This window comes from Schistocerca gregaria, chromosome 1, assembly GCF_023897955.1.
Source record: "Schistocerca gregaria isolate iqSchGreg1 chromosome 1, iqSchGreg1.2, whole genome shotgun sequence".
Classification (NCBI taxonomy): Eukaryota; Metazoa; Arthropoda; class Insecta; order Orthoptera; family Acrididae; genus Schistocerca; species Schistocerca gregaria.
Window position 1 is genome coordinate 337,337,906 of NC_064920.1, and position 25,892 is coordinate 337,363,797.

Genomic DNA, 25,892 nt, shown 5'->3' on the forward strand with positions numbered 1-25,892 from the left:
TCTTCAGAGTGATGCGTCCGATGAGTATCTTTGAGTGGGCCGCAGAGAATGAAGTCTGATTTGATGCAGTTCAGAAAGGTCAACATTTTTGGTTCCCAGCGTGTATAAATCTTGGAGTAACCTACGTTTTCGTTGCTGTCTTATTGCACTGCCTTTACAGTTACCTAATTCGTGACACAATGCATCTGTTGTTATCGAGCGGTCGTCAGGAATAGATCGGTCGACACGCTTACGTAAAGTCTCTGCGGCCCCTGGTAGGCCGCTGACCTGCCACCTTTGTTTGCGCTTCATTTTCTCTACAGCGGCGATCGCATCATCTAACGATTGTAACATGTCAACATATCTTCTTCAGCCTATGTGAATGTATAATGGAATTAAGTGGTTCAAATGGCTCTGAGCACTATGGGACTGAACTTCTGTGATCATCAGTCCCTAGAAGCACTTAAACCTAACTAACCTAAGGGCATCACTCACATCCAGGCCCAGGGCAGTATTGGAACCTGCGACCGTAGCGGTCACGCGGTTCCAGACTGAAGCGCCTGGAACCGCACGGCCACACCGGCCGGCAATGTAATTAAGGCACAGAATCCTCTCGCATACGTGCGTGAATGTCAGCAATTTTCTAAACTTATACACTGCGGCCAGCTATCGATGTAGGACGCTGTTGCTCTAGTCGACTGTAGAAGGTGATTTGCAGTGGTACGCCAGTTACTAAACACCACTTTAATGAAGGAGAAAAAAGGAATCAGAAGCATTACTTTCTGAGTGTCCCCTGCAATGTTAGATACACGCACTACCCGTCGTTCGTCGCTGTTTGCGGAGTTAAGTTCGTTGGTTCTAAGTGGTGCTTTTGGCATCCACTGCTTCCTGCTAAATTTTGGTCGATTCTGTGCTTTAACTGGTCTGGCAGACGCAATGCTGCACGCCGACTGAACCATACCTCCAGTGGTTCTGAACTACAAGCGCCCTCCGTTGTGACATTTTAGATGAGCGGGGCAGCATCAAAGCCCATTCGCACTTGGAGCCTATTTACTTCGTGTTGCTGCACTCCAACACCATCATTTCTTCTCTAGGTCAGAGATCCCCATTCTTGTTGGCACTGAGAGCTGTACTTACCTCTTGCTGCATTATTTGTAATGAAGCTTCGTTCGCTTGGAAAAATGTAAGTTAAGTAAATCTTCTGTTTGCTGTGCTCACTTGTTTACTAATCGTTTCTGTCCTGTCCCGCTTTCCTACGCTAACCGTCACCACATCGCTCTGTAGCCCACTTCTTCTCACCGATATGTATGAAGTCGTACACAATAGATTTTCGTCCCAAATACTTCTCTTATAATTACTGTTTGGATTTACTACATCTGATACATTCGCTTGCTCTCTGTGGAACGAATGTCAGTCGCGTTGTTGTGTAGGCTGCAATTAATACCCAAAAGACAAAATTACATACCACGTCGGAGGCGGCGCTGAACTGCTTGTGCACGAGACTCTCAATTGCGAGCCACTTGATAGGACGGTTCTCGTTGTCTCCGAGGCAGTAGTAGTCCGTGGGGAACAGGTCCCGCGACAGCGCGTTGTCCGTGAGGCGCACGCGCAGCTTCTCGTCCAGTCTGCAGGCAGAAAAGGCAGAGGGCGGCTCAGCACCAGCAGTGACGCACAACGACTCCGGAAGGTTTAGGTCTCGACATCACGTTGTGTCTATATCCACTTTACTTTAATTTTGTTTGCTACGGCCTATCGGCTGTGTAAACATTCTCAAGTAAAGCATTCAACTTGTTAAGTACTTAGGTTAAGGGTTTTCATGCGCTACAGCTGACGGATTAAACATTTTACTTTAGCATACACACGCAGCAGACACTTTTCACTATTCAAAATAAAAATAAAACAGAAATATAGAATAGTAGGTGTAGCAACCTCTTTCTTCTAAAACGTTTATCAAGGCTGTGACCTCGTTACATCTAAATTTTTTGACTCAGGAAGATAAAATTTTACGAATAATATGCACAGCTGGTTCACGGTTTTGATCTCATGTGAGTAACACGCAGCGCCAGGAATACTGGTGCTTGCGTCGCGTCGTACTTGAAACTCCCTTGTTTGTTCACTGATGAAAATTCTACGCTTTAGTATAAAACCAGAATCGACAGCAAACCACAATAGTTCAGGTCATGACGTCATAAGCAGAAGATAAAGACAGCAGATACAAACTGAAATCACAAGTTACGAGGGGTATTCAATAATTAATACAACACTTTCTTTCTGAAAGCAGGTCGGTCGCAGATTCGAATCCTTGTCTTTGGCATGGATGTATGTGATGTCCGTAGGTTAGTTAGGTTTCAGTAGTTCAAAGTCTAGGGGACTGGTGACCTCAAATGTTGGGTCCCATAGTGCTTGGAGCCATTGGAATAGAAACAATATTGTTCCCCACTCTTTCGGCTGCAAAACGCCGTGTTGAGTGGTTGCCGCGTAAGATCATTTGATTTTCAGCCTATAAGTAAATACGTGAACTATTACATCTGTTATCGGTCATGTAAATTTGACCGAAAAAATGGATGAGCACGGAAACTCCCACATACACAAAAATACGAGATGGAGAGTTGCGGAAGCTTACACATTATTCCTTTATTGCCCGTAACTGTACTTATTTATGTACAAAACCACAAAACTCCACAAAAGCAATTTTCTTTTGTCAGATAACTTATGGTTCTTATTATTGGCACTGGCTGAAATTGTATAAACTAGTTGATAAACATAACTGTTGTGCAGCAGATGGTATTAGTTTCATACGCTCATACATATCTCAATCTAAAAATTTGTGAACACCCAGAGTGTACACTCACGAGCCGTCACTGTTCCATCTTCTCATCTGGACGCTCTATTTTATTCTAGCGTAACTAATTCATTACACTTTATGCAAGTTTCTAAGAAGAGAAACTCCCCATAGCACCCACCTCCAACATAGTGGTAAAATGCCCCAGTGAATAGGCCGGCAAAAACTAAACACAGACAAAGCGTGAAAACTGGAAGAAGGTATACTGAACTGAAAAAAAGAACGTAGAAATAAGATGTGAAGCCTCAAGTTGCGCTTCAAGGGAATCTGCGTCGTGGTTGTGTGGTAAAGGTCATGGGCTCCAAAGCAGTAGATCAGTGTTCGCATCTGCCTCGCAGCTCAAGGTGTTGTTTTCTTCCGCTTATCTACGTTTCTGTTCGCTGTATTCATATTTATGTCTGTGTTTTGGTGTAACGTCCTTTTGCAATAGCGAGGTGTAAGGCAGGGACCTCCAGACGTACGTACCTCATACTTTTTCCACACAAGTATTACATGTTATGACTCTTGTGTCCGTATTGGAAGCTTTGACTCTTCACTACATTTGTTGCAAAGTATAGTTAGTTCACACCTGTTTATTTGTTGTTTTCATTTCTGTGGGAGGTCTAAGCGGCGTCACTATTGCTCTCACTATTGGCCAGTTTACTGCTACGGTAATATATTCTTATCACACGGCTTGTATTCTATAATCAGTGTGTAGATGGCAGTTGCCAAGAAGAAGAGCAGACACGTCAGTGACCAGACAAAAAGTTCATAAATTTGTGAAAAAAATGGGGTTTGTGTGTAGTTTGAACATAGATTTCCCCCTTTTCAGCCCAACATGACCCCGGAGCCACGACACCATTGTTCGAGAAATTCACTCTATGTTACAAATCTTGAATTTCGACCGTTCTATATTTATATTTTGCATCATATTTCACATTGCAGTGCACCTTCTACCAAGTTTCCATGCTTATCTGGGTACACATTTTGACGGCCTATGCACTGTATCATTTCACGACTAAGTCTGAGTGCGAGTAATGGAAAGTTTTCCTTCTAAGTAAACATGTAAATTGTCACATAGTACCGAGAGGTACGCATTCAATCTTAAGCCTGCTCAAAGTTTACCGTGTTTCGCACTACACATGGAACTTGTATCCGTCATTCAGTCCGTTCCTGTGTATCTTCCTGAATACGACATCGTTTTTCATTGAAATCGTTTTTCCACCTGTTATCGGCATCCTACCCTTAAAAAGAATTACCACCAAACACAGATACTTTAGAGTATGAGAGAGAAAAACTAATTTCCCAGAAGCATCTATAGCAAATAACTACCGTTCTCTGCAGAACTAGACAAACATTGGACAACTTTTTTATGAGACAGGTGTTCTCTTTATATTCAAAGTATTTTCCCATTTCACATATTAAGAGATTTAAAATTCTGTAATACCCATTGTGGAAAAAGTTGAATTTCTCTTACTCTAACGAACAACTCAGTTTCCCTTGCGAACTGTGACTTGTTTTTACTGCTCTCTGTCGAAATGTTAAAAAATGTATATCCCGATAGAACATGGTTCTGTAAACGGTTTAATTCACTTTTTTCTGCTTTATATCCTTCCCAAAGGAGATAATGGAAGAGATAGTGAGAAGCAACAAAAACAATTAGAAGACCACGAAGACACATACGAGAAGAAGTGCAGGAAATTTTCTGTTGAGACTGTTCGAAAGAAAGAGATACGAGAAGCAGTGGAAGAAAGTCGCAGGTGGCTTCAGGATGGCAGTAACCTCTACAATTTTGTACTTAAATCTAGATGGAATAAAAATCCGAGTGAAGCTGAGAAATGAGACTGTCGTGAAATACGTTGCACAAAAATAATTTAGAAGGGAGTAACAAAGTACGTAATGAAAATTTTAGAAGTAGGATGTTAACGTGGAAACTACTAGACCAAACCCGACGGGAAAAATTACTATCTGGTTGGTGATTTTTTTGTTATGTGACCTAAGGCTCGTTTACATGCCTAACTTCTCGTATCCAATGCAGCAGAAATCATATCAGTTATAAAGACGTAGTTAGAATTTTCAGACATAAACAAGCTCATCAAGTAGAACTGTTGCGTTGGTATCAGCGCAGGAACGTGACTTAGACTGCGAATCAGGGCTCATTAAACTACAAATCATAAGGAATGTAAATACCGACTGTCAAATTGAAGAATATATATTTTTCGAAACCCCGTAGTTACCTCCCATTCCGACGCAAAAATTTAAAATTTTGCTCCAAGGTACCTAAAACCTTCTTTTTTAAGGCTGCAAAAGCGTGGAGCCCTACGATGTTAGCCTCGGGCTCGGCGACACTCCAAAAGACCAAGGTGCTGACGAATGCGAAATAAAGGTCACAATCCAGAAGTTCATGTGAGATATAAGGTACCTTAATGATGTCATATTGGCACCAAAGTTCATCAAAATTCTGCCCAACACAACCGTTGACGTGTCACATGATGGTAATTTCGTCACAGCATCTCTTACCCACATTTCACACATTTTTTTGCCGTCTCTCCGACGGAGGTCAGAACCGCGACACCCAATGTTGAAATCACGTGGTTTTCTTAAGGGCGGCCGAGAAGAAATATTTCAGACACACCATCACTGAGAATCGACACAAAAAGGCCTCTGCGGTGGCATAAAGGACGTCTTCTTGAGGCGTTCATTTCCACACATTCGCAGTCCAAACCGACAGTTCGTTGTAGGATGAGCAACATGAAAATGTTATTGATAACCGTTGATACCGCTGACACCCTCCGATGTTTCAACACTTATCTTAGGAGATTGTGGTCTGATACCCCGCTGAATGTGATCAAACCACTTTGGAGTGTAATATGACCGCTATTTTTTCTCTGGCATACAGAGTGGAACAACTAGCAACCGTTCAAAACTATTCGACGAAATTTGAACGTGGTCCGGAGCAGCAAAGGGATTTTATGCTTTGTCAGCATTTCTGTTTCGCGCCCTCCTGTGGTATGATTATGAGGAGGTGTTGGAATATCATGTACTTGAATAAAACGGCAAGGGATCCCTGTAGGGCCTCCCGAGTGTGGGGACATCCTCGGTTGCACCCTCACACCTTTGTTGAGCACTTGCAAAATGTAGGAATCTTGAACTTCAATGTAGTCTTGTGGTTTCTCTATCGCCTGAAGGTAGGCAGATCGCACCTAAGGGGTTTCTAGGGGAACAGCAGCAACGAGGCTGTCGAAGAGAAAGACTGCAGCCACTTTCGAGACAAATTTTAAACTTAACGCGTCAGAATGGCAGAAAACTATGGGGTTTCGAAAAGGTGATTACTTGTTGAGTAGTGTAGTTTGGAAGCGGGAAAGCAGTGAAGGGACAAAATTATAGGGAAAAGCAAATTTCTAATCTATGTACAGAATTATTGAAGACGCTAATTACAGTGCATTATTGGAGGCACTGGATTGACGATTGTTAAGGATACACACAGGTCCACCTCAGTCCACATAAAAAAAATAAATTTGCAATAGAGAGAAAGTGAAATGCTAAACAAAAATTGAAGATATCTGAAACTGTTGAACTGTTACGGAAAATATCGCGAGGTCGCTGCTATGCATTTGTGAACATCATGTCGTCTACAGAATCCCACAACATCAGACATGCTAACAAACCCTCGTTTTCGGGACAAGCTGCTAGTGGACAGATACCGTCATGCTTCGGCTGAGCGAGTGGTTACGTACACGCAGTTCCTGGTGGCGATGTCCTTGTGGCAGACCCTCTGGCTGTGCAGGAAGATGACGGCGAGCGCCAGCTGGATAGCGATGTCCACGATGTCCTGCGTCAGCAGCGTGCACTGGTCCTCCGTCCGCGTGCGGCAGCTCTGCAGGAACCTACAGTCGCACACGGTACTGTGTTACGCACTTCAGCAATGTTAATGGCAGTGGAATGTACCATAAACTGGACTCCCCTCCGAGAAAGGATCTGTGATATCCTGAACTCTAGTGGGACCCAGTACAGGTCTCTGCCACTCTGCAGCAGAGCACACATGTCGACCGCTTTATTTGTCATCTGATCACCATTACCCGTTTTGTCAATGGAAAATGTTTTTACATTGCGTTATATTCTTTTGTTATTTCTCCTATGTATTGGTGGGTGAGCCTCGTATGTATAACTGAACAGGAAGATTGAATATTAATGTTTATTATCACACCATTTAATTTAGACATGGGCTTAAAAATTTATTGGTTTGGAAAAACAAGCTACAGTCGTGTAAGTGGACCCTCTACACTTATTTTTCACGTTTAAAGTCTTCCTGTATTAGTACACACTCTTATTCTTTTGGAAATCTCCTGCAGATTAGTAGACAATGATGGGGAAGGTTGAACAAAGAAAATGGAGTCTGTGTATAATGACTAAAGCTGTCGATTCAATTCAGAAAAGGAATGTCAGGTGTAAGAACGAAATCGTTTAGTGATCAAAAACAACACTTTCGAGGGGTCCTGTTTGAAGTGTGGTACAACTAAGAAGCAGAAAAAAACAGGAAGAGGCAAATTTTTAATTTTAGCCAAAGAGCTGGTTTAGTATTGTCACTTAGCTCCTCAAATGGCCTCACAAGGACTGAGACCACCTCACTTGCCAACACCACTAGGCAGACCCGGACGATCATATATCCATGTGCCCGACAATCCAGCTTAACTTCGGTGATCTGTCAGGAACCGGTGTTACCATGGCGGCGAAGCCGTTGGCCGTATGACTATATGGAAGATGACGTACAGTGGGCAATCAAAAAGTTTCCATACAAAGGCCTTACAGTCCAGAATCGGTATGTCAGTCAGGAAAAATCGCCTCGAGTACTGAGACAGCCATTCAGCTGACGCACCAGGTTGAAGATTCGCATGAGGAGAGATCAGGCTATCGGGAGGCTACGTTACGACATATGCGATAATGAGACGTGCGTGATCATGAGCGGCAGCGCCCGCTGTCACACGATTCCACAACGGCAGTTTTCGAAAGACATGCTGCTCCGTACATATTCCCCTTTCTCCAGCGGATGTCTGCCAGCGTTTACCCCTCAGCAGCCAAGAAAAGAATAACTGCACGTTGGTCCTGTTTGGACGCATTTGGTGATAACTCCGGCGCAATGCACGTTACCACGATCACAGCACGCACATGTGAAAGACATGAATGCCATACTATGGTATTGCCTATATTCTTCATTTGTGTGGCCATATTGTCCGTAGTTGCTTTACAATTCATGAGGGTATTTTTGATCCGTCGTTGCAACAAAAATGAGTGATTTTTCACCAGACGCGTTTCGCTTTGTTGAGGTAAAGCATCATTAGTGGTCTTTCATTAAAATTATCTACACTTTACATACGGAAATGCGGTCTGCTAGCACATCGTTGTTTTTCTGCGTTAGACGCTGATAATTTTCGTTTACTTTTTATATGTTGTGCGTCATTATGCATTTATCTCAAACAGAATGCAGTGGTGTTCATAAAAGTGTGTTGTGAGAAATGCATAGTGCTGCAGAATACCTATAAAGTAGACGAAAATTGTCATTATCTAACTCAGAAAAACTGCAATGGGCTAGCAGACGCCATTTCCCGATGTAAGCGAGAAAGCAGCCGAAAAATCATCGTAAGTACAAACAAACCTATACTTAAAGAACTGTTTATCGATCTAAAACGCCAATCGGAATTCAAATAAACTTTAAGTCCACTAATGATGCTTTACCTCAAAAAATCGAAACGCCTCTCGTGAAAAATCACGCATTTTTGTAGTTGCAGCGACGGATCAAAAATATCCTCATGAATTATTGCGTATATACCAGTGCTTATAATCGCGCATAGTATACACTCTGCAGCAAGGCCCTCCAACAGAAACTTTGTGATTGCCCCTTATATTATACCAACTTTGAAATTAGATTACCTCTTCTCTATTTTCATAACTTTTTCCAATTTCGTTTAAGGCTGTTTCGATTATTTTTAGAACGAGTCCGATTTTGGCAACGATTTTTCAGAGTCGCTAAGTGCAAAATTTCATAACTTTTTTCATAATTACTTCTAATAATATCATCTAGGAGTTACATGTAAAAGATGCAAAATGTTATAAACTAAATGCTACATGCTTTTAAAGCATATTTATTCATATTTCCAGTGTTTTAAAAATTAATAACAACATGGAGCTAGGTTTTGTGCTTGTCCTCTACAGGGAGATTTGCGGTTAAGACGTAGTTGATAAACCAAAAGTAACATCCGAACAATCTTCACAAAATGTTGTATGCAGTTACACTCGGGTCAAACATTCACGTACCGGAAATGTGTGGGTTTTATTTGCTTCACCTCGCTTGTGTTGGGCTGGTAACTAACGTTGGTCTCAGAATATGTGATACACAGACAGTTAACATACGATATTAGAAACTGTACCAGCCTCACATACAGGCTGCGCACAATACTTGCCTCTCTCGGGTTGGCGAACGCCTACGGAGAGTGAAACGACGTCTGACCATTAAATTAAAACGAAGTAAATTGTTGTATAACGAAAACAGCGTAGCCAGATGACGGAATAAACGCTAGGAAACTATGAAACGGATAATTTACAGCTGCTGTTTTCTACACCCCCATCTAGTGTCCACAAGAGATAACGATATTATTACAATATTACCAATTGCTACTGCAGATATCGTTCTAGATTACTCTAAAAGAAAAGGAAGCTAGCCTGTGACGCTTCCTTGATGCAACAGGTAACGGAAAAGCATTTATATTATATAAGAATGTTAAAGAAAATCTGATATTGTTTCAGCTGATTGAACTGTGGTTTTCTAGTGACTCATTGTGTATTGTATTAACTACACGAAACACTTTTTTGCCTTGCTTCACATAACTTCATTATTTTTGTGCGACCTAAGATTCGAGTTGTACGCCCATCTTCCAGTAAGACTACACAACTAATCACGAAGATAGCAATTAAGAAAAGATAAACGCACGTGAGTAGATTGATTAAGAAGTTAGCATTTGTTTAGCTTTGCTGGATTGCCATCGTTGGAATCATTTGTCTGTTGGAGCTTACAACCCGAACCTCCTTCGTACAAAAATAATAACTTTTTTAAAACGAGGAAGGACAAAAGCGTTTCGTTTAGTTAATAGAATGACATTTTTTGTTGACAAAAAATTGTACCAGTATTTGCTTGGAGTCAAAAAAGTAAAGCGGTATAAATGTAACTATATCATTATTTACGGTTAATTCTGTAATTTGCTTAAGTACCCATTGCCCCCTTCATTATTAAGTTTACAATCGTCACACATACAACCGAATTTAGGAAACGACACACTAATGAGACGCTTATCACTTATCACTGGCCTCTAACTACCGTCTTCCTTTTTACAAAGAAGCTGGTTTTCTGAGAACCTTTACGAACGACTTATTATACATTCAGTTCCTCGAATAAGGATCCATATCGTAGGTGCGCTGAATTTCCTAGTTTTGTAGATACCTCGATTGCTTTTATATGTTCTTTCTGCTAATATTCAGATGATTTAACCAGGAAAATATCACTTTGAAATGTGTAAGGAGTTGTTTCCAAACACTGAGAACTGAAATAAGGATTTTTTAGCTACGACTGATTTGGATAACGTAATGCCAAACAGAAATTTGTCAGACGTGCTAACGCTCGTAGTTATTCCGACATACACTGATGAACCAAAATATTATGACTGCCTATATAAAAAATACCTACAATAGTACTACAAACAACCTTAAAACATGAACTTATTCATACTTAGTGCTGCAAGGTGCAATTTGTCACCAGTGGTACTGACAAATTGCACTTTGAAAATTAGGCATGAGTAAAATAGGATGTTACAATGTTGTTTGTCACCAGTGGTACTGACAAATTGCACTTTGAAAATTAGGCATGAGTAAGATAGGATATTGTAATGCTATTTTTAATACCAATGTCGTTATTGTTGTGGTGTTAAACTTCTGTATTTTTTATGTTATGATATCTTATTTCTGCTCTTTTTTTAGATCGGAAGATGATCTGCTAGTTAGATCGAAATGGTTGTAGTTTAAAATGGTTATTATTAATAGAAAATGGTGATCCAGTTAGTTTTATTCATGCATATTACTAGGACTGTTGGGGAGTAATGTTAGTAAATTGAGGTGGTGCAAACGGAGTTAGGCGGTGCACGCACTTTTTGAGGTTGCCCTTGGCGCAGTGCGGGTAGACGAGCAGCGGCGGCAGGCGCGCCTCCACGCTGGCTGCGAGCAGCGGCAGCAGGTTCTGGTGGCTCAGCCCGTGCAGCATCGAACCCTCTGCCAGCAGCAGAGACACCTGCAGCCGCGACGCCTGGTCTGCGAACACGCACGCACACACATACACGTTGAATCACATGTTGTCGCCTCACCGAAGAGATTTTCTTACTCTTACACACAAAATGAAACTTGTTTAGTCACAGAAATAATGTCGAGTTTTATCAAAGTAATTCTTTCCGTTTGTAGTTAAGCGGCCAGCACCTCTGATTGTCATGCGGAGCACCAAGGCTTGATTTCCAAGGGTTTTTACATGGTGGGAGGATTGGAAAAGAGTGCACTCAGCTTCATAAAGCCAATCGAGGTGCTACGTGGATCAGACGTCGATGCCCCTGTAATGTGGAAGGTTGATAACGGCCAGAAGAGGAGTGTGCTGACCCCGTGCCCTCCATATCGATTCAAGTGACGCCATTATCAGAGGATGACATGACAGCCAGTTGGAATCACAGAGCCAGCAAGTGGAGTTCGTAAATTTTGAATGATCTGTTTCGTGTAAGTAATTTAAAAATATTTGTGGAAACCATTTTTTGGCTAGTGTAAAGAAAAATATTTAGAGTACACATTTAGATGAGCGAATAATACACTGTCGTTTTAAGAACTCTGGTGATTTAATGCTGTAAGGTGAAATTTTCCTACTATTGTGATACAGATCATCCACAACTAATACGCAAATACTATTTATCACACACACCATAATGTAACAAATCAAGATAAGAAACTTCCTGGCAGATAAAAACTGTGTGCCCGACCGAGACTCGAACTCGGAACCTTTGCCGCTGCAGAGTGGAACTCTCATTCTGGAAACATCCTCCAGGCTGTGGCTAAGCCATGTCTCCGCAGTATCCTTTCTTTCATGTGTGCTAGTTCTCAAAGGTTCGCAGGAGAACTTCTGTAAAGTTTGGAAGGTAGGAGACGAGATACTGGCAGAAGTAAAGCTGTGAGTACGGGCGTGAGACGTGCTTCGGTAGCTCATATGGTCCCGGTGGAGGTTCGAGTCCTCCCTCGGGCATGGGTGTGTGCGTTTGTCCTTAGGGTAATTTAGGTTAAGCAGTGTGTAAGCTTAGGGACTGATGAACTTAGCAGTTAAGTCCCATAAGATTTCACACATATTTGAACATTTTCCATAAACTCTTCATAATACAATCATTAAATGTATTAAAAAACTGAGTTAATCGAGCAACAACGAACATAAACGGATGTCTCGCGACGTCCGCACCGAGCAAATACAACGAACGAAAAAACGATCAAAAATGAGATAAAAAAAAAGATGGTAGAGTACTTGCCCGCGAAAGGCAAAGGTCCCGAGTTCCGAGTCTCGGTCGGGCACACAGTTTTAATCTGCCTGGATGTTTCATATCAGCGCACACTCCACCGCAAAGTGAAAATCTCATTCTGGAGGACATGCTAAGTTGCATTACAGTTTTCGACAGGAGAAAATGCTGAACTGTCAGCTGTCAATAGGTAGATGAAATTTAGTAAATTAGCACGAAGCAATAGCACTGCTATCACGACGAACTTAGTACGTGCATCGCTGCACGTAATGTATCGTCGACATACGTCTGAATTTTGGAATTACAACACAAACTGCTCCATCACGAAACAAATTCAGTAAAGTCTACTTGATATTTTGGAATGCACCAATCAGTAGCACTGGCAAGTCCGCATCATTTAACCACAAAAAAAAGGAAAACCTCAACTTATTGACTGCTGTAGATGAGCAGGTAATAGACAATGGAAGAACGGAATCAGATGCAACCTTACTGCTTCTGCTATCAGTGAGCTGATAATGGGCTTCCAGATGTGGTGCAAATTTCAGTTACCAGTGCTGCGACGAGAAAATGACCGTAAAAAGCTGTGGTGTGGTGAACACACTAACGTTGTTTAACTTGATCTAGTCTTAGGAAAGTTTTAAGGCCATAAAAGAGGAAGATGTATATCCCCAAATTAGTGGACTTTCGACAGTATTCGGTAATATGGGAAATCTTCGGAAATACTTAAATGGTCTGTGGAGCAAAATTTAAAAAAAAAACTGAAAAACAACGTAACTGTGTGTACTACGGTCCTAAAATCCGAATGTTCACTTTCTGTATACTTAGTGACGGTGAATGTGTAGTGCTCTCTGACACCGCGCACGTCTACTAATCCGTTCTTTTCAGGTGTCGTAATTATTTTGGAGCGACTATCTCGAAACATTTTTACTTCAACAACTTTCGTCATGAACGAAGTGATTTGATATGAAAAATTTTATGTTGTTGTTGTTGTAGTCTTCATTCAGAAGGATTATTTGCTCCAGCTTTTCACGTTGAGTTATACTTTAACTTGTGTCCTTCTGAACATGGTTGTTTGTTTTATAACCTTGATCTCCCTCTACAATTTTTACTTTCCACATTTCTCTCTATCACTAAGCTGAGTTTCTTAATGCCTGAGAATGCGATCTATCAACCGACCCACTCCTTTAGGGAAGTTTCGTGACAGATTTCTTTTTATCCTTATTCGACTCTACGCAACAGTCATTTGACATACCCAGTACTCTTCAGCAATATTCTGTAGGAATACATTTAAGAAGCTTTTGCTCCGTTCTTGTATGAACAGTTTGTCTTTCACCTCTCACTTCCATTTATGGCTACATACCAGACAAAACAAATTACGAACAGACTTTATAACAAATGGTTTAGATGTAAACAGATTTCTCATTTTTTTAAACGTTTTTATACTATTGCCCATCTGTTTCTTTATATACTCTCTAATTCTGCTGTCACTACTTATTTTTTCGCCCAGGGGGCAATATGTATCTACTACATTTAAGTGCGTAGTTTCCTAATTCCCTCAGCATCGTCCGATTGGATTGGCCTACATTCTACTACCTTTGTTTTAGTTTTTTGAAGTTCTTCTCATAGCCCTTTTTCAATACGTTATGCATTCGTTCAACTGATATAATTACAGTAATATGTCATCGGCAAACCATTGAAATGTGCGGCCACGGTATTTGCATGACTCTCCTCGTTGAAATGGGCAAGGTGTAGAGGAGTCTGAATGATGACGAAGATTTCAAGCCCCAACGTTTATATGACAGCTTGAAGGACGATGGTAATCAACTCAGGATACCGACAATGAAAGCAGGAAAGGGTAGCATCAAACCTTCATGTTTCGAAATTGTGTCATACCTGTTGCCTGCTTGACTCGATTAACAGACGACGGCAGTTATCTCTAGAAGAGGAGCTGTAGTTGCGTAACAACGAATAGACGTTTGCATATCTTTTTGTAGAAACCGACCTTCTAATAATCGGGGTGACTCGATTAACGTGTACCCCAGAGAGTTCATGGAGTAAGATGATCTGTGGAGTGAGAATTCAGGTTCATCATCAATACACTTGGCTGGCAGGTGATGGTGCTTCATTGTAGCATAATATTTGGTCACAAGTTTTCCTTTTTCTTACTTTTTATTTGCTTTTCTTCTTCTTTTTGTTTCGCACTACAGCCTTTGATGGGCCTTGGTCTCCTCAACAATCTTCCTCAATCATCCTCCTCTCTGCTTTTGCCTTCCATCCTCGGGTCTCCCTCTTGGTAAGATGAGTGAACACATTGTCCTACCCTCGAGAATTGGTAGTCCCTTTCTTCTCGTGAAATACCATCTGCTTTTCATTAATCGTTCGGGCATCCTGTCATCTGGAATCCTCTCCATGTGCCCTAAGCAGCGTATTCTTTTCGATTTAACAAATTTCATTATAGCTTTCGATTGTACAAACTGTTGTATTCCATCGTTTTAACTTACTCTACAACCACCTGCCGCTCTCACTGGACCATAAAAATTTCGAAGGATTTTCCTTTCAAATGCCCTCTGCCTGTTCATATCTGCTTCTGTCGTCGTCCAAATTTCTGATTCCACTTTTTTGTCATGACGTACTTCAGTATCCGTCCATAGCAACAACAAATACATAACTTAGCGTTTGATGCTCTTGGGCAGTCAAAAGTGCCAGTACAGTAACAATTAAAAACACACCGCCACATAAACCAACGAAATAAGTGTTTGTTATCAACCACTCATTTACTTTAGAGCCAACAGTTCATTTCCACTGCTCTTACTTATATTGATGTGACAAAAGTCATAGCATACTTCGTGTCAGACCATATTTTGTTGCCGGCCGCGGTGGCCGTGCGGTTCTGGCGCTGCAGTCCGGAACCACGGGACTGATACGGTCGCAGGTTCGAATCCTGCCTCGGGCATGGGTGTGTGTGATGTCCTTAGGTTAGTTAGGTTTAAGTAGTTCTAAGTTCTAGGGGACTTATGATCTAAGATGTTGAGTCCCGTAGTGCTGAGAGCCACCATATTTTGTCCAGAGTAGTGCAGCAGCTCGACGTGGCATGAACTCGACAAGTTGTTGGAAAACCCTGCAGAATTAGTTAGCCATGCTCTCTCTATAACCAACCATAATTGTGAAATTTCTGGCAGTGCAAGATTTTGCACACTAACTGGTCTCTCGATTACGTCCCATAAATTTTCAATGAGATTCGTGTCGGGTGATCTGGGTGGCCAAATCACAAGCTCTAACTGTCCATAACGGTCACCATACCAGCCGGGAACAACTGAGGCTCGGTGACATGGCGCACTGTCATCTATAAGAATTCCATCGTCGTCTGCGAAAATGAACTCGATGAATGGTTCTACAATGGTTCCAGTCGGTTCTGTTGGACCAGAGGGCCCAGTCCATTCCATGTAAACACAGCCCTCTCCATTATGGAGTAAGCACCTCGTTCCACAATGTTTTGGTGACAGCCTGGGCCCATGCTTTCGATGGGTCTGTGCTATACTCGAATCCTACCATCAGCTTTTACAATCTGAAATCTGGGCTCGTCTGAACCGTTCACGGTTCTCCAGTCGCCTGGGGTCAAGCGCCGTAGTCACAAGCCCAAAGGAGAGGAACAAAAGGCGATGTCGTACCGTCAGCAAAGACACCGGTGTCGGTCATCCGCTGCCGCAGCGCTTTAACTCCCAATTTCGCAGCACTGTACTAACGGACTACGTTCGTCGTACGTCCCACATTGATATACGTGATTATTTCTCACAGCGTTGCTTGTCTATTAGGACAGACAACTCTACTGAAGCCCCGCTGCTCAAAATGGTTAAGCGAAGGCTGTAGGCCACTGCGTTGTTCCTGGTGGGAGGTAAGCCGCGCGGGATTAGCCGAGTGGTTTAAGGCGCTGCCGGCATGAGCTGTGCGGCTGGTCCCGGCGGAGGTTCGAGTCCTCCCTCGGGAATGGGTGTGTGTGTTTGTGCTTAGGATAATTTAAGTTAAGTAGTGTGTAAACTTAGGGGCTGACCACCTTAGCAGTTAAGTCCCATAAGATTTCACACACATATGAACATTTTGGTGGGAGGTAATGCTCGAAAGTTGGTATTTTCGGCATGCTCCTTGCGGTATGGATATCGGAATATTTAATTCCCTTAAGATTTCAGAAATGGAATGTCCCATGCATGTAACTCCAGGTACCATTCGCGTTTAAAGTGTGTCAAGTCCCGTCGTTAGGCCATAATTACGTCGGAAAGCTAGTCACAAGAATCACATGGGTACAAAGGACATATTCCTTGGGGAAGCTGCGTTGAGCCATCCTATAGCCATCTATATATGCGCATATTGATACCACACGACTTTGGCCACCTAACTGTGCAAGTAGATACATAAACACGTGGCAAGTGTGTGCGATATGGAAGTCTCAAACGACAGTGTTCACCAAAATCACATCGCAGTTCCAGTTTGGCGTTAGCGACATGGGCAGGCGCTAAACACGGTATGGTACTATTACAGCAAGTGTTCGTGTGTTAGGCGGTGTTGGGTACTCACCGGAGACGGTCTTGACGGTGACCTGCTGGTTGCGGAAGACGCCCCGGTAGACGCGGCCGAAGGTGCCCTCGTGCAGCAGCTCGTGCACCGTTATGGACGACCGCTCCACAGCGACGGCGCGCAGCCGGCTCGTGGGGTCCGTCAGCCGCGGGTCGTACAGCGAGTGCTACCGCAAAGGGAGCACACATTAAAAACAGTGACACCGTGTAGACAGCATCATACAGATTACCCGTAACAGGGTATCGTTGCACAAACTCTAATGATCTTACTCTTTCAGTGATTACGAGCATCGGAAATATGAACAAAGTAAAAATATGCAGAAACCTGTCTTAACTTACTACGAATTATCATTAACCTTAACTTCTCTCGTAAATTAAGAAAAAACACAAAATCCATAAGCATCTGATGGTAATGGTTTCATCATGTCCACCAAGGTCCAATAGCCTCATAACTGTCTGTGAGCGTGTGAATGCTATTCTGTCATTCTGCGCAACGGATTAATCTGAGATGTACCCTTCACCCTGTGACTCCTACACGATGCAATTTCCACCCCCACGCTACTACAGAAGTCAGACAGATGCTCCTAACGTTCTAAAGAGAAATGCTTGAAAAACGTTCAGCAATTAATATCTTCTGGACTCTTCCGCTCTAAGGAAATGACGCAAAAATTCTTACGTAACTAGTGGGATACTTGGGTACTGGAGTAGTGATAGTTAGTGTAAGAAAAACATGAAACAACCGAAAATTATTATTTATTTTACAAAAATTCTGAGAAATCATAATGGAACTTTTAGTTATGAACTGAACAAGTTATTTCCGAGTTCTTTTCGGAATGTCAAGTTACCTCTTAAGAATAGGATTCGCTAATGAAATTTCTATACAAAGTTTAAGATTGTTATTGACTTGGAAGAATGGCTGAGAGCCGCGCCTACTCAAATTGAATAATTATCCGTAAAATTTTGCTAGGTACGATAGAGGCTGCTGTTGCATGTGAAATGCAGTGAAGTGTACTGTTATGGAGGAAATATGGGACTCGCAAGAGCTGTAGCGCACAATACCGTAAGCTGCGATGACTGCTGTCTACGACACTCGCTGCTGACAAATAAGATAACTCTCGTTCTATCTGGATTGACCTTCGCCAATCAAACTCTCCCTATGCCTTGATGAAGTCAAGGACTCCTATTCGCCCCTAGTCTAAATATTGGCGTGGTTCACCGGTCAGATAACCAGTCCACCGCAATGCCACTCAAAAATTCTTTCTCAGGCGTTTAACTATAATTCTGTCTGTTCACACCGCACAATAAGTGTGGCGGCCAACACAGTGAACAACGCTGAATCGCAAGGACTCAATATAGAGCCGCTCTCCGATTCACTCTCGACACAGATGCTCTCCCAGTGAAGTACTGGGAAGAGACTTGTTCATCGCTATTTAGAGTACACATACGAGAGCAGACGCTCTCGTTACGTGCTGCCTGCCCCTCTCCACACCAGACATGAAGGGGTATATCTTTCGGTCTCTTCCCTTACTCCTTCAACTCTAGGCGTCAAGAATATCGTCTGCCAAACAGCGTTTCTCTTCTAAAACGGGAGAATGACGTTTCGTTTAAGGTGATCAATCTGGAAATCTGGCGTTTGCTGTCTCCCTGTGAAAACCTCCGAAACTGCGTGCTATGTTTGTAAAGAATGCGTAGGCTGGGCGCTCCCACACAATGTAGCGGAATTTGCTTTTAAGCCGAACACGGGGTCGTTCTGCCTTTCACTCGGGCAAATGCTGTCTGCTCTACGGGCGGTCACCGTCCGACGTAGATAGGCTGATTCATACTCTGAAGGGACCGGCTCGGCCTCCCAGCGTGCGGTCTGCCTCTCCCGAACTAAAAGCTCCTGTGACCGTCGTGTCTGGAATGTGTGTGTGCACTCCAGCCTCGAGTATTTCAATCTCGGTGCGCAGTTGTGATTTACTAGTTATTTGCATATCGTTTACATGAATTCATACAGCATTGACTTTATCTTACCGAGTTTGGATTCGAATGAAGCGTCTTGATGTGCGGAATTTGATTGTGAGGGCGGAGTATTTAAGCAATTCAGGTCAGGACACCACGGCGTCTTACAACTGTTCTACTGTCAGCAGTGAACAGTATGATTGGTGCCTCGGCGGCCATTGTGGGGATGAAGTTACTCTTCTTTGATAATAACAAATCTTCCTCTGAGTTATTCCATAAACATAACGTACCAATTAAGTGCGTAACTACAAGATACACATTTTGTTTCTGCACAACCATCTATGATACAGTTGTTTTATTCTTGGTAATCAAGGCGTCTAACTCCAAAAATGATTTTATTCAAACTCCTGTTTGTTGCTGAATGGTGACCTAGCGCCAAGCGTAAATCTCTACAGGGTGAAGGGAAACAGTCTGAAAAGTTTGTAAGCGTGTTGCAGGGTAGGTTGTGCTGAGAAATAATTGTTAAGGCAAAAGTTCAATATGTTGTGCCGTTGGCGAGTTATTTTGTTTTTTAAGTTAGCAAGTCGAGTCGTTGCGCTCGCAATTACAACCGGCCCCACAGACAATGACGCAAATCGTCTCCTTCATTTCGTTTCCTACAAGCGAACAACAGAGCGCTACGGTACCAAGGATCGAGGCAGTGCCAAAGTCTGAGCATTCTCGTGCGCTATCCTCTACGCTATAAGAACCTACACTCATTTTATCTGGCAGACTACTTGAAATTGCGCGTACAACGGCCTATTTGGCTAACTACAATGGTAATTAATTTGGAAACAGCACTACGGAATTTTTTCTTAACAATTGATTCTCAGCACAGCCTACCCTGCAACGCCCGTATAAACATTCCGGATTGTTTCTAACCGCCCTCAATAGCTCTGATGCGTTGCAGACACCTTCTGCTCAATGTTTGCTACATATGTCATTTCGCATCAAGTGATGCAGAGGTGAGGACATTTCTGTACATGTCTGCTGCTATGTGCAACCAGCCGCCCGTGCACGTATTCTAATGGGATCCATCCCAAATCTGTAATCTCGGTGTGTATATTAAGGCTTTTGTTTAGGTAATTATTCAGCACGTTTATCATATTGATCGAAAAGATTCATTACATAGGACTGTGGTCCAGTTGAATCGTATTGCAATACATTATAATATTACCAATTACTGATTAATTTTGAGAAGCATATACTCACACCGTAAGGCGTGGTTCTCTCCGAGGCGATGCAATATGCAGTATGATGGGGAAGTGACTTGCAATACGATGCGCAAGCAACCCACATTGGTAGAGCGCGGAAATGTAGTGACTTGATTGGTTCAGACTATAACGGCAGCGGCGCTTGTGGCCGAGCGGTTCTAGGCACCTCAGTCTGCAACCGCGCCACTGCCACGGTCGCAGGTTCGAATCCTGTCTCGGGTATGGATGTGTGTGATGCCCTTAGGTTAGTTACGTTTAAGTAGTTCTAAGTTCTAGGGAACTGATGACATCATATGTTAAGTCCCATAGTGCTCAAAGCCATTTGAACTAGAAAGGCAGCAATACAACACCGATACCATTCATTCTCTGTCATATCACCCGGCACAATACGTAGTACTGGTTGCTCCAAGCAACTGTGTGGTACGATGCGTGGAGACGGTATTTTCAAGTCATGTGATGTGTCTAAAGATATTGGTTCATGGATTTAGTTTCTAAGTCAAGTTTTTAATATTTGTATAAAAAAATTAAAAATTATTGTTTTGGGACTCGCACGGCGCAATTACTCTGTTATGAAACTTTTCTCATGCCACTTTGATGAAACTACTTATTAAAAATTAATTTTTGCATCTTATAATCTGGTATCACAGGTTGATGATGAACTGGTTTCCTTCTTTTACTGCCAATAGATACTGTTATACTTCGAAATTAAGTAAAACACGAGGAATATTTTTCTGCAAAAAATGTTGTCGCTTGCAAGTTTTCGTTTGTTGCAATTTAGGTCATTCAGTGCTGTAGGCCAAATGTGGTAACGTACCAAAATTTAAATTGAACTACGTGCTCTAGAGAACTTTTTGAGTCTCAGACATCTATGATATACATACGCAGACTGAAGCGATGAACGAAAATTTGTACCAAGTGCGGTATTCGATCTCAGGTCTCCTGCTCATTAGGCAGATGCACTAACCACTGCTCGTTCCTGACACAGTGACTCTGCATAATTGCACGGACTATCACAGCACAGCTCTCTCCTCAGTCAGTCCGCCTATATACCTTATAGATATTTGGCATCTGAAAACGTGCTAACATTCATGGTGGTGTCTGTTTGTTCTATATCGTGTCTCCCTACCACTTTCGCGCAACGACGCTCTGAGCATGTTTTTTAGGGAATTGACTAGTTTGAATCTGCGACCTGTTGCTGGTAAGGAGACGCTAGACCACACATGACATGTAGAATTCAGAAGAGTTCAGTGAGACTAGCGATGATATAACCAAATACTTAATGATTTCAGCGTCAGCTCCACTGCACTCCCTGTAAAAGAACCTTCATACTACCTAAAATTAGTGGAAGGGGTTCAAGGCTTTCCTATTTTTAGTTAGCTGGTAAAATAACGTCGAAATAGCAGTTAAGTTTACCATTGGAAATTTTATTCTACTCACAAAACATTGTTTATAAATTGCACTATTGATAAAAGGAAGTGTTTTAATACAGGATGGTAAAAACCAACTGCGTTCAACAAAACTGTGAAAGAATATTCCCTGAATGGGTTTCCAAGTTCTACAATGGATCGAAGGATGACCTATGCCATATCACATCTATAATCAAGGTTTAAATTAAGTTTCACAAAAGAGAAAAACCATCAAAATGGTCTACAGTGACCCTCAGTTATCTTTAATAACTTATCTAAGTTGTCGTAAATTACAATGGCTGTAGTGGCTTCTCAATAACTATATAACAGAAACATCATCGCGTTTCAGATTTTTACTTTAAGTGGAAAATGTGAACACCATGAGCTTTAATTGACGATCGACACTAGTGTTACGCAAAAAGGGGGTGTAACAGATGAGACTTCTGAGTGAAGTCTTATGCGCTCAAAAATGCAGCATCGCGTGCGTTCATTATCTTGTTGGTGTTTAGGCAGCGTCAGGGCGACGGCGGGCAGCACAGCTCCGCTCACCTCGCCATCTCGGAAGCAACTCTCTTCTCCTAACTTCTCCTTACTACCATTTACCGAAGTTGGTTTAAAAAAAAACTATCTGGCTCTGTTTTCATCTGACCAATCAGGGTCTCAATGTTAACCTTAAGCTCCGCCTACAAAAATTCTGTCTATCCAATGAGAAACATACTTTTCGTGGTGGGCCAATGTTTTTAAAGTTTGCAATGTAACAGAGACGCGAAAAAGTCTCACGCTATAACTTGCACCTGGTGTTGTCCTTTTAGCGTTATCGTAAGACCTATTCTGTTCTTCTGGAGGGCTCTAGCTTTTAACATGGGCTGGGGGGGGGGGGGGGGGTCCTAACGTAACAGAGACGCGAAAAAGTCTCATGCTAAAAGTTGCGGTTGGTGTGGCCCTTTTTGTGTTGTCGTAAGATCTATACTGTTTTTCTGGAGGGCTATGGCTTTTAACATGGGCTGGGGGGTGGTCCTTGACATAACAGAGACGCGAAAAAGTCTCATGCTAAAACTTGCGGGTGGTGTGGCCCTAGTGGTTAGCTGGCGACGTGGGTGTCCAGTGCGTCCCTTATCGTAGGGCCTTGCAGCTTAACACGGTTCTGCTCTCGGCTTTTGTTCTCGTTTCTCCCTCTGAACTGCGTCTGTCTCACGGTGGGAAGGTATGACCTGCATTTAGGCATTCTTGTGTTAATCTGTGGTATTCCATTTGCTCACTCATTACTTCTTATTACTATGGTTAATTTTATGTCACTATTTATTCGGAGCTATGTGGCATACTACTGGATTCGCTTATCATGTCAGGGTTTTCATGGACGGTGTTGGATTTGCCTGACACCTTACAATGTCACTCCAACCAAAAAGTTTCATTTGAATAAAAAGGTATCCCCAGGTTTCAGACAGGATCCCGAGTTTTATTCGATTTTGAGATGCTATTTCAATACAATTGCATAGAGTCTGCAACTCTATTTCAGTTTAGGGGGAATGCGAAATGGGCTGGAACGTGAATGGAATTTGAATTGAGGTGTTCAAATAGTTCAAATGGCTCTGAGCACTATGGGACTTAGCTTCTGAGGTCATCAGTCCCCTAGAACTTAGAACTACTTAAACCTAACTAACCTAAGGAACACACATCCATGCCCGAGGCAGTATTCGAACCTGCGATCATAGCAGTCGCGCGGTTCCAGACTGTAGCATCTAGAACCACTCGGCCACCGCGGCCGGGAAGAATTGAGGTGTGCTAGGTAGTCAATGCAGTTGTGGAAATCCACCGTGTCAGGGTTGCGTAATGGTTAGGATGTCTGCCTAATAAGCGGGAGACACGCTTTTCAATGCCGGCTTTGGTGCTAATTTTCTTTTCCTCGTTTCAGTCTGCGTATATAAATAACGAAATTGCTTTTCGAGGTGGAAGGAGAGCCATACGTCTCTCCAATCTCTATTAAATAAGTGACAGTTTTGGAAGATGTCCATAACGATGTTGACATCGTTGTGGCACACGTGAGGTTGTCGCCACCTGTTGTGTCTTCTTGCTTGACGTATCACTCCTGTGGGAATATGAGGGTCACGCGGTTAATCGTAGGGTCGCACAACTTTTATTGTATCGTATCGCCTCAATGAGAACAGCGCCTAAGAGTACATTAAAGCTCACACCCACCCCTTTTCTGGAGGACACTCGAATCGCCAATCACAAAGATACCGGAATGTTACCAAGTAATGGTATCAAAGGTTTGTATGTGTTAAGTGTATGTACTACACCGGGGACCTAGAAAAGACGTATAGGCTTCGTCCCGCCGTAGCCCTCAGTGGTTCACATAACAGGTCGCAGCAGTTCACCCACCCCACCGCCGCCCCACACCGAACTCGGGATTGTTATGCGGTTCGGCCCCCAGTAGAAGCTCCGGGAAAGTCTCATGACAGACGAGTGTAGCCCCACATGTTTACGTCGTATTGCGGTGTACTCGTACGTGGCAATGGTGTTTGCGCAGTGTAACTAAGGCGAAATAAGGGAACCAGCCCGCATTCGCCAAGGTAGATGGGAAACCGCGTTAAAAACCATCCATAAGCTGGCCGGCACACCGGACCTCGACACTAATCCGCAGGGCAGATTCGTGCCGAAGACCGGCACGCCTTCCCGCTCGGAAAGCAGCACGTTAGCCAGGCGGGTATGAAAGATTTAAACACCTGCCAATTTCTTCAGAACTGCACTTACCTGAGACAGCTGCGACAGGCGAGACGAAGCGTAGTACGTGGGACAGAGGGAGGCGGGCTTTGCGTAGACGTGGTAGTCGTCAGAAGTGGCGGCGCCGGACAGGAAGGTGGTAGCGTAGGGGCAGGGCGGCTGCGACAGCGAGTGCGCCTGCGACGGCAGCGGCGACGCGGCGGCGGCGGCGGCGGCGGAGGGTGCCACCTTGGTGAAGCTGGCGATGGTGGCGTAGCTGCCGCTGGCCACGCTGCCTGCGCGCCCCAGCGCCTCCAGCCGGATGAACACGTTCGGGCTGCTGCCGTACGCCGCGCTCGTGTACGTAGTGCTGCGCAAGCGGCAGCAGGTGTCCTTGTACACGCCCCAGCTACACTTGCTCCTAGTGTCACTACCAGTAAGGCACCTTCTGCAAAATTTAACATCGAGTCTGTCTCCTGAACTTCACCAAAAACTCATCGTCTCCTCCGACCTGCCAAAATTGACATTCGCTATCACAAAGGAGGTTCTAAAATTCCAGAAGATTGCATGAAACTCTGCACCGGATAAACATTCTAGATTACAGGACAATTAAGAGCACGAAATGGGAACTTCCTCTGCTACCATGGAGAATGGTGGTGTCAGAGCGTCTATAAGATTGACGGAAGTTTGTGATTGTATTGTTTTCTATCCACGCAATAACACTTCAACATCTGATCTCCTGCCCAGTGGAAAACTAATCATTAATGGCTTGCTTTTAGAGCAAGTACTTGGGAGTACTACCCAACCTGAAAAGATGCGACTTGTAACATCTATAGTTATTAGTCCCCAAATGACGTAAATACTGATGTAATGCTGTTCAGTACATCGTCCTCGGTCACCGACAGAAATTGTGGAGTTGCACCCATTACAGCCTGAATATGCTAATGGCAGATAAGTAGTGATTGTGCACCAACGAGAGACGATAAAAACGACTATACCTACTAATGATAGATACTATCTACCCCGAAAACGAAAATATGTCTACAGAAAAGTTTTTTTTTATGTTTTTGGAAAATATCACGGATAGACTGAGTTTGTGAAGCATCGAGTACGCAGGGTGAACCCTTCCTCCATACAATAAATTTTAAAGGTTGGAGAGGTATGAACGTCCCTGGCGGATTAAAACAGTATGCCGGACCGAAACTCGAACTCGGGACCCTTGCCTTTCACAGGCAAGTGCTCTACCGACTGAGCTCCCCAAGCACGACTCACGACCCCTCCTCACAGCTTCAATTCTGCCAGTATCTCGTCTCCTACCTTCCAAACTCCACAAAAGCTCTTCTGCAAACCTTCTGTGATGTCTGGAAGGTGGGAGACGAGGTACTGGCAGAACTGAAGCTGTGAGGAGGGGTCGTGAGTCGTGCTTGGGTAGCTGAGTCGGTACAGTACTTGCCCGCGGAAGGCAAAGGTCCAGAACTCGAGTCTCAATCGTGCACACCGCTTTATTCTGACAGGAAGTTTCATATCAGCACACATGCCACAGCAGAGTGAAAATCTCGTTCTGGTTTTTGAGGGACATTTTCTGAATATCTTCGTACAACGGACACGTGGAACTCATTGTCAGGATAGAGAGCAACTGACTT

The 25,892-nt window shown here is 43.2% G+C and overlaps 1 protein-coding gene across 2 annotated transcripts in view; it reads right to left on the reverse strand.

Moving 5' to 3' along the window:
- LOC126344332 (tyrosine-protein kinase Dnt-like) overlaps positions 1-25,892 on the reverse strand; it is a 211,478-nt gene that overhangs the window by 14,702 nt on the left and 170,884 nt on the right. Inside the window, exons 6-10 of one of the 2 annotated variants that reach the window (XM_050002011.1) lie at positions 24,301-24,697; positions 16,951-17,116; positions 10,993-11,152; positions 6,538-6,687; positions 1,445-1,604 (exon numbers count right to left, since the gene is read on the reverse strand). In XM_050002011.1, coding sequence (XP_049857968.1) covers positions 1,445-1,604; positions 6,538-6,687; positions 10,993-11,152; positions 16,951-17,116; positions 24,301-24,697 — 1,033 coding nt within the window. The remainder of the gene's footprint in view (positions 1-1,444; positions 1,605-6,537; positions 6,688-10,992; positions 11,153-16,950; positions 17,117-24,300; positions 24,698-25,892) is intronic. The other variant, XM_050002012.1, reaches the window with a different exon arrangement.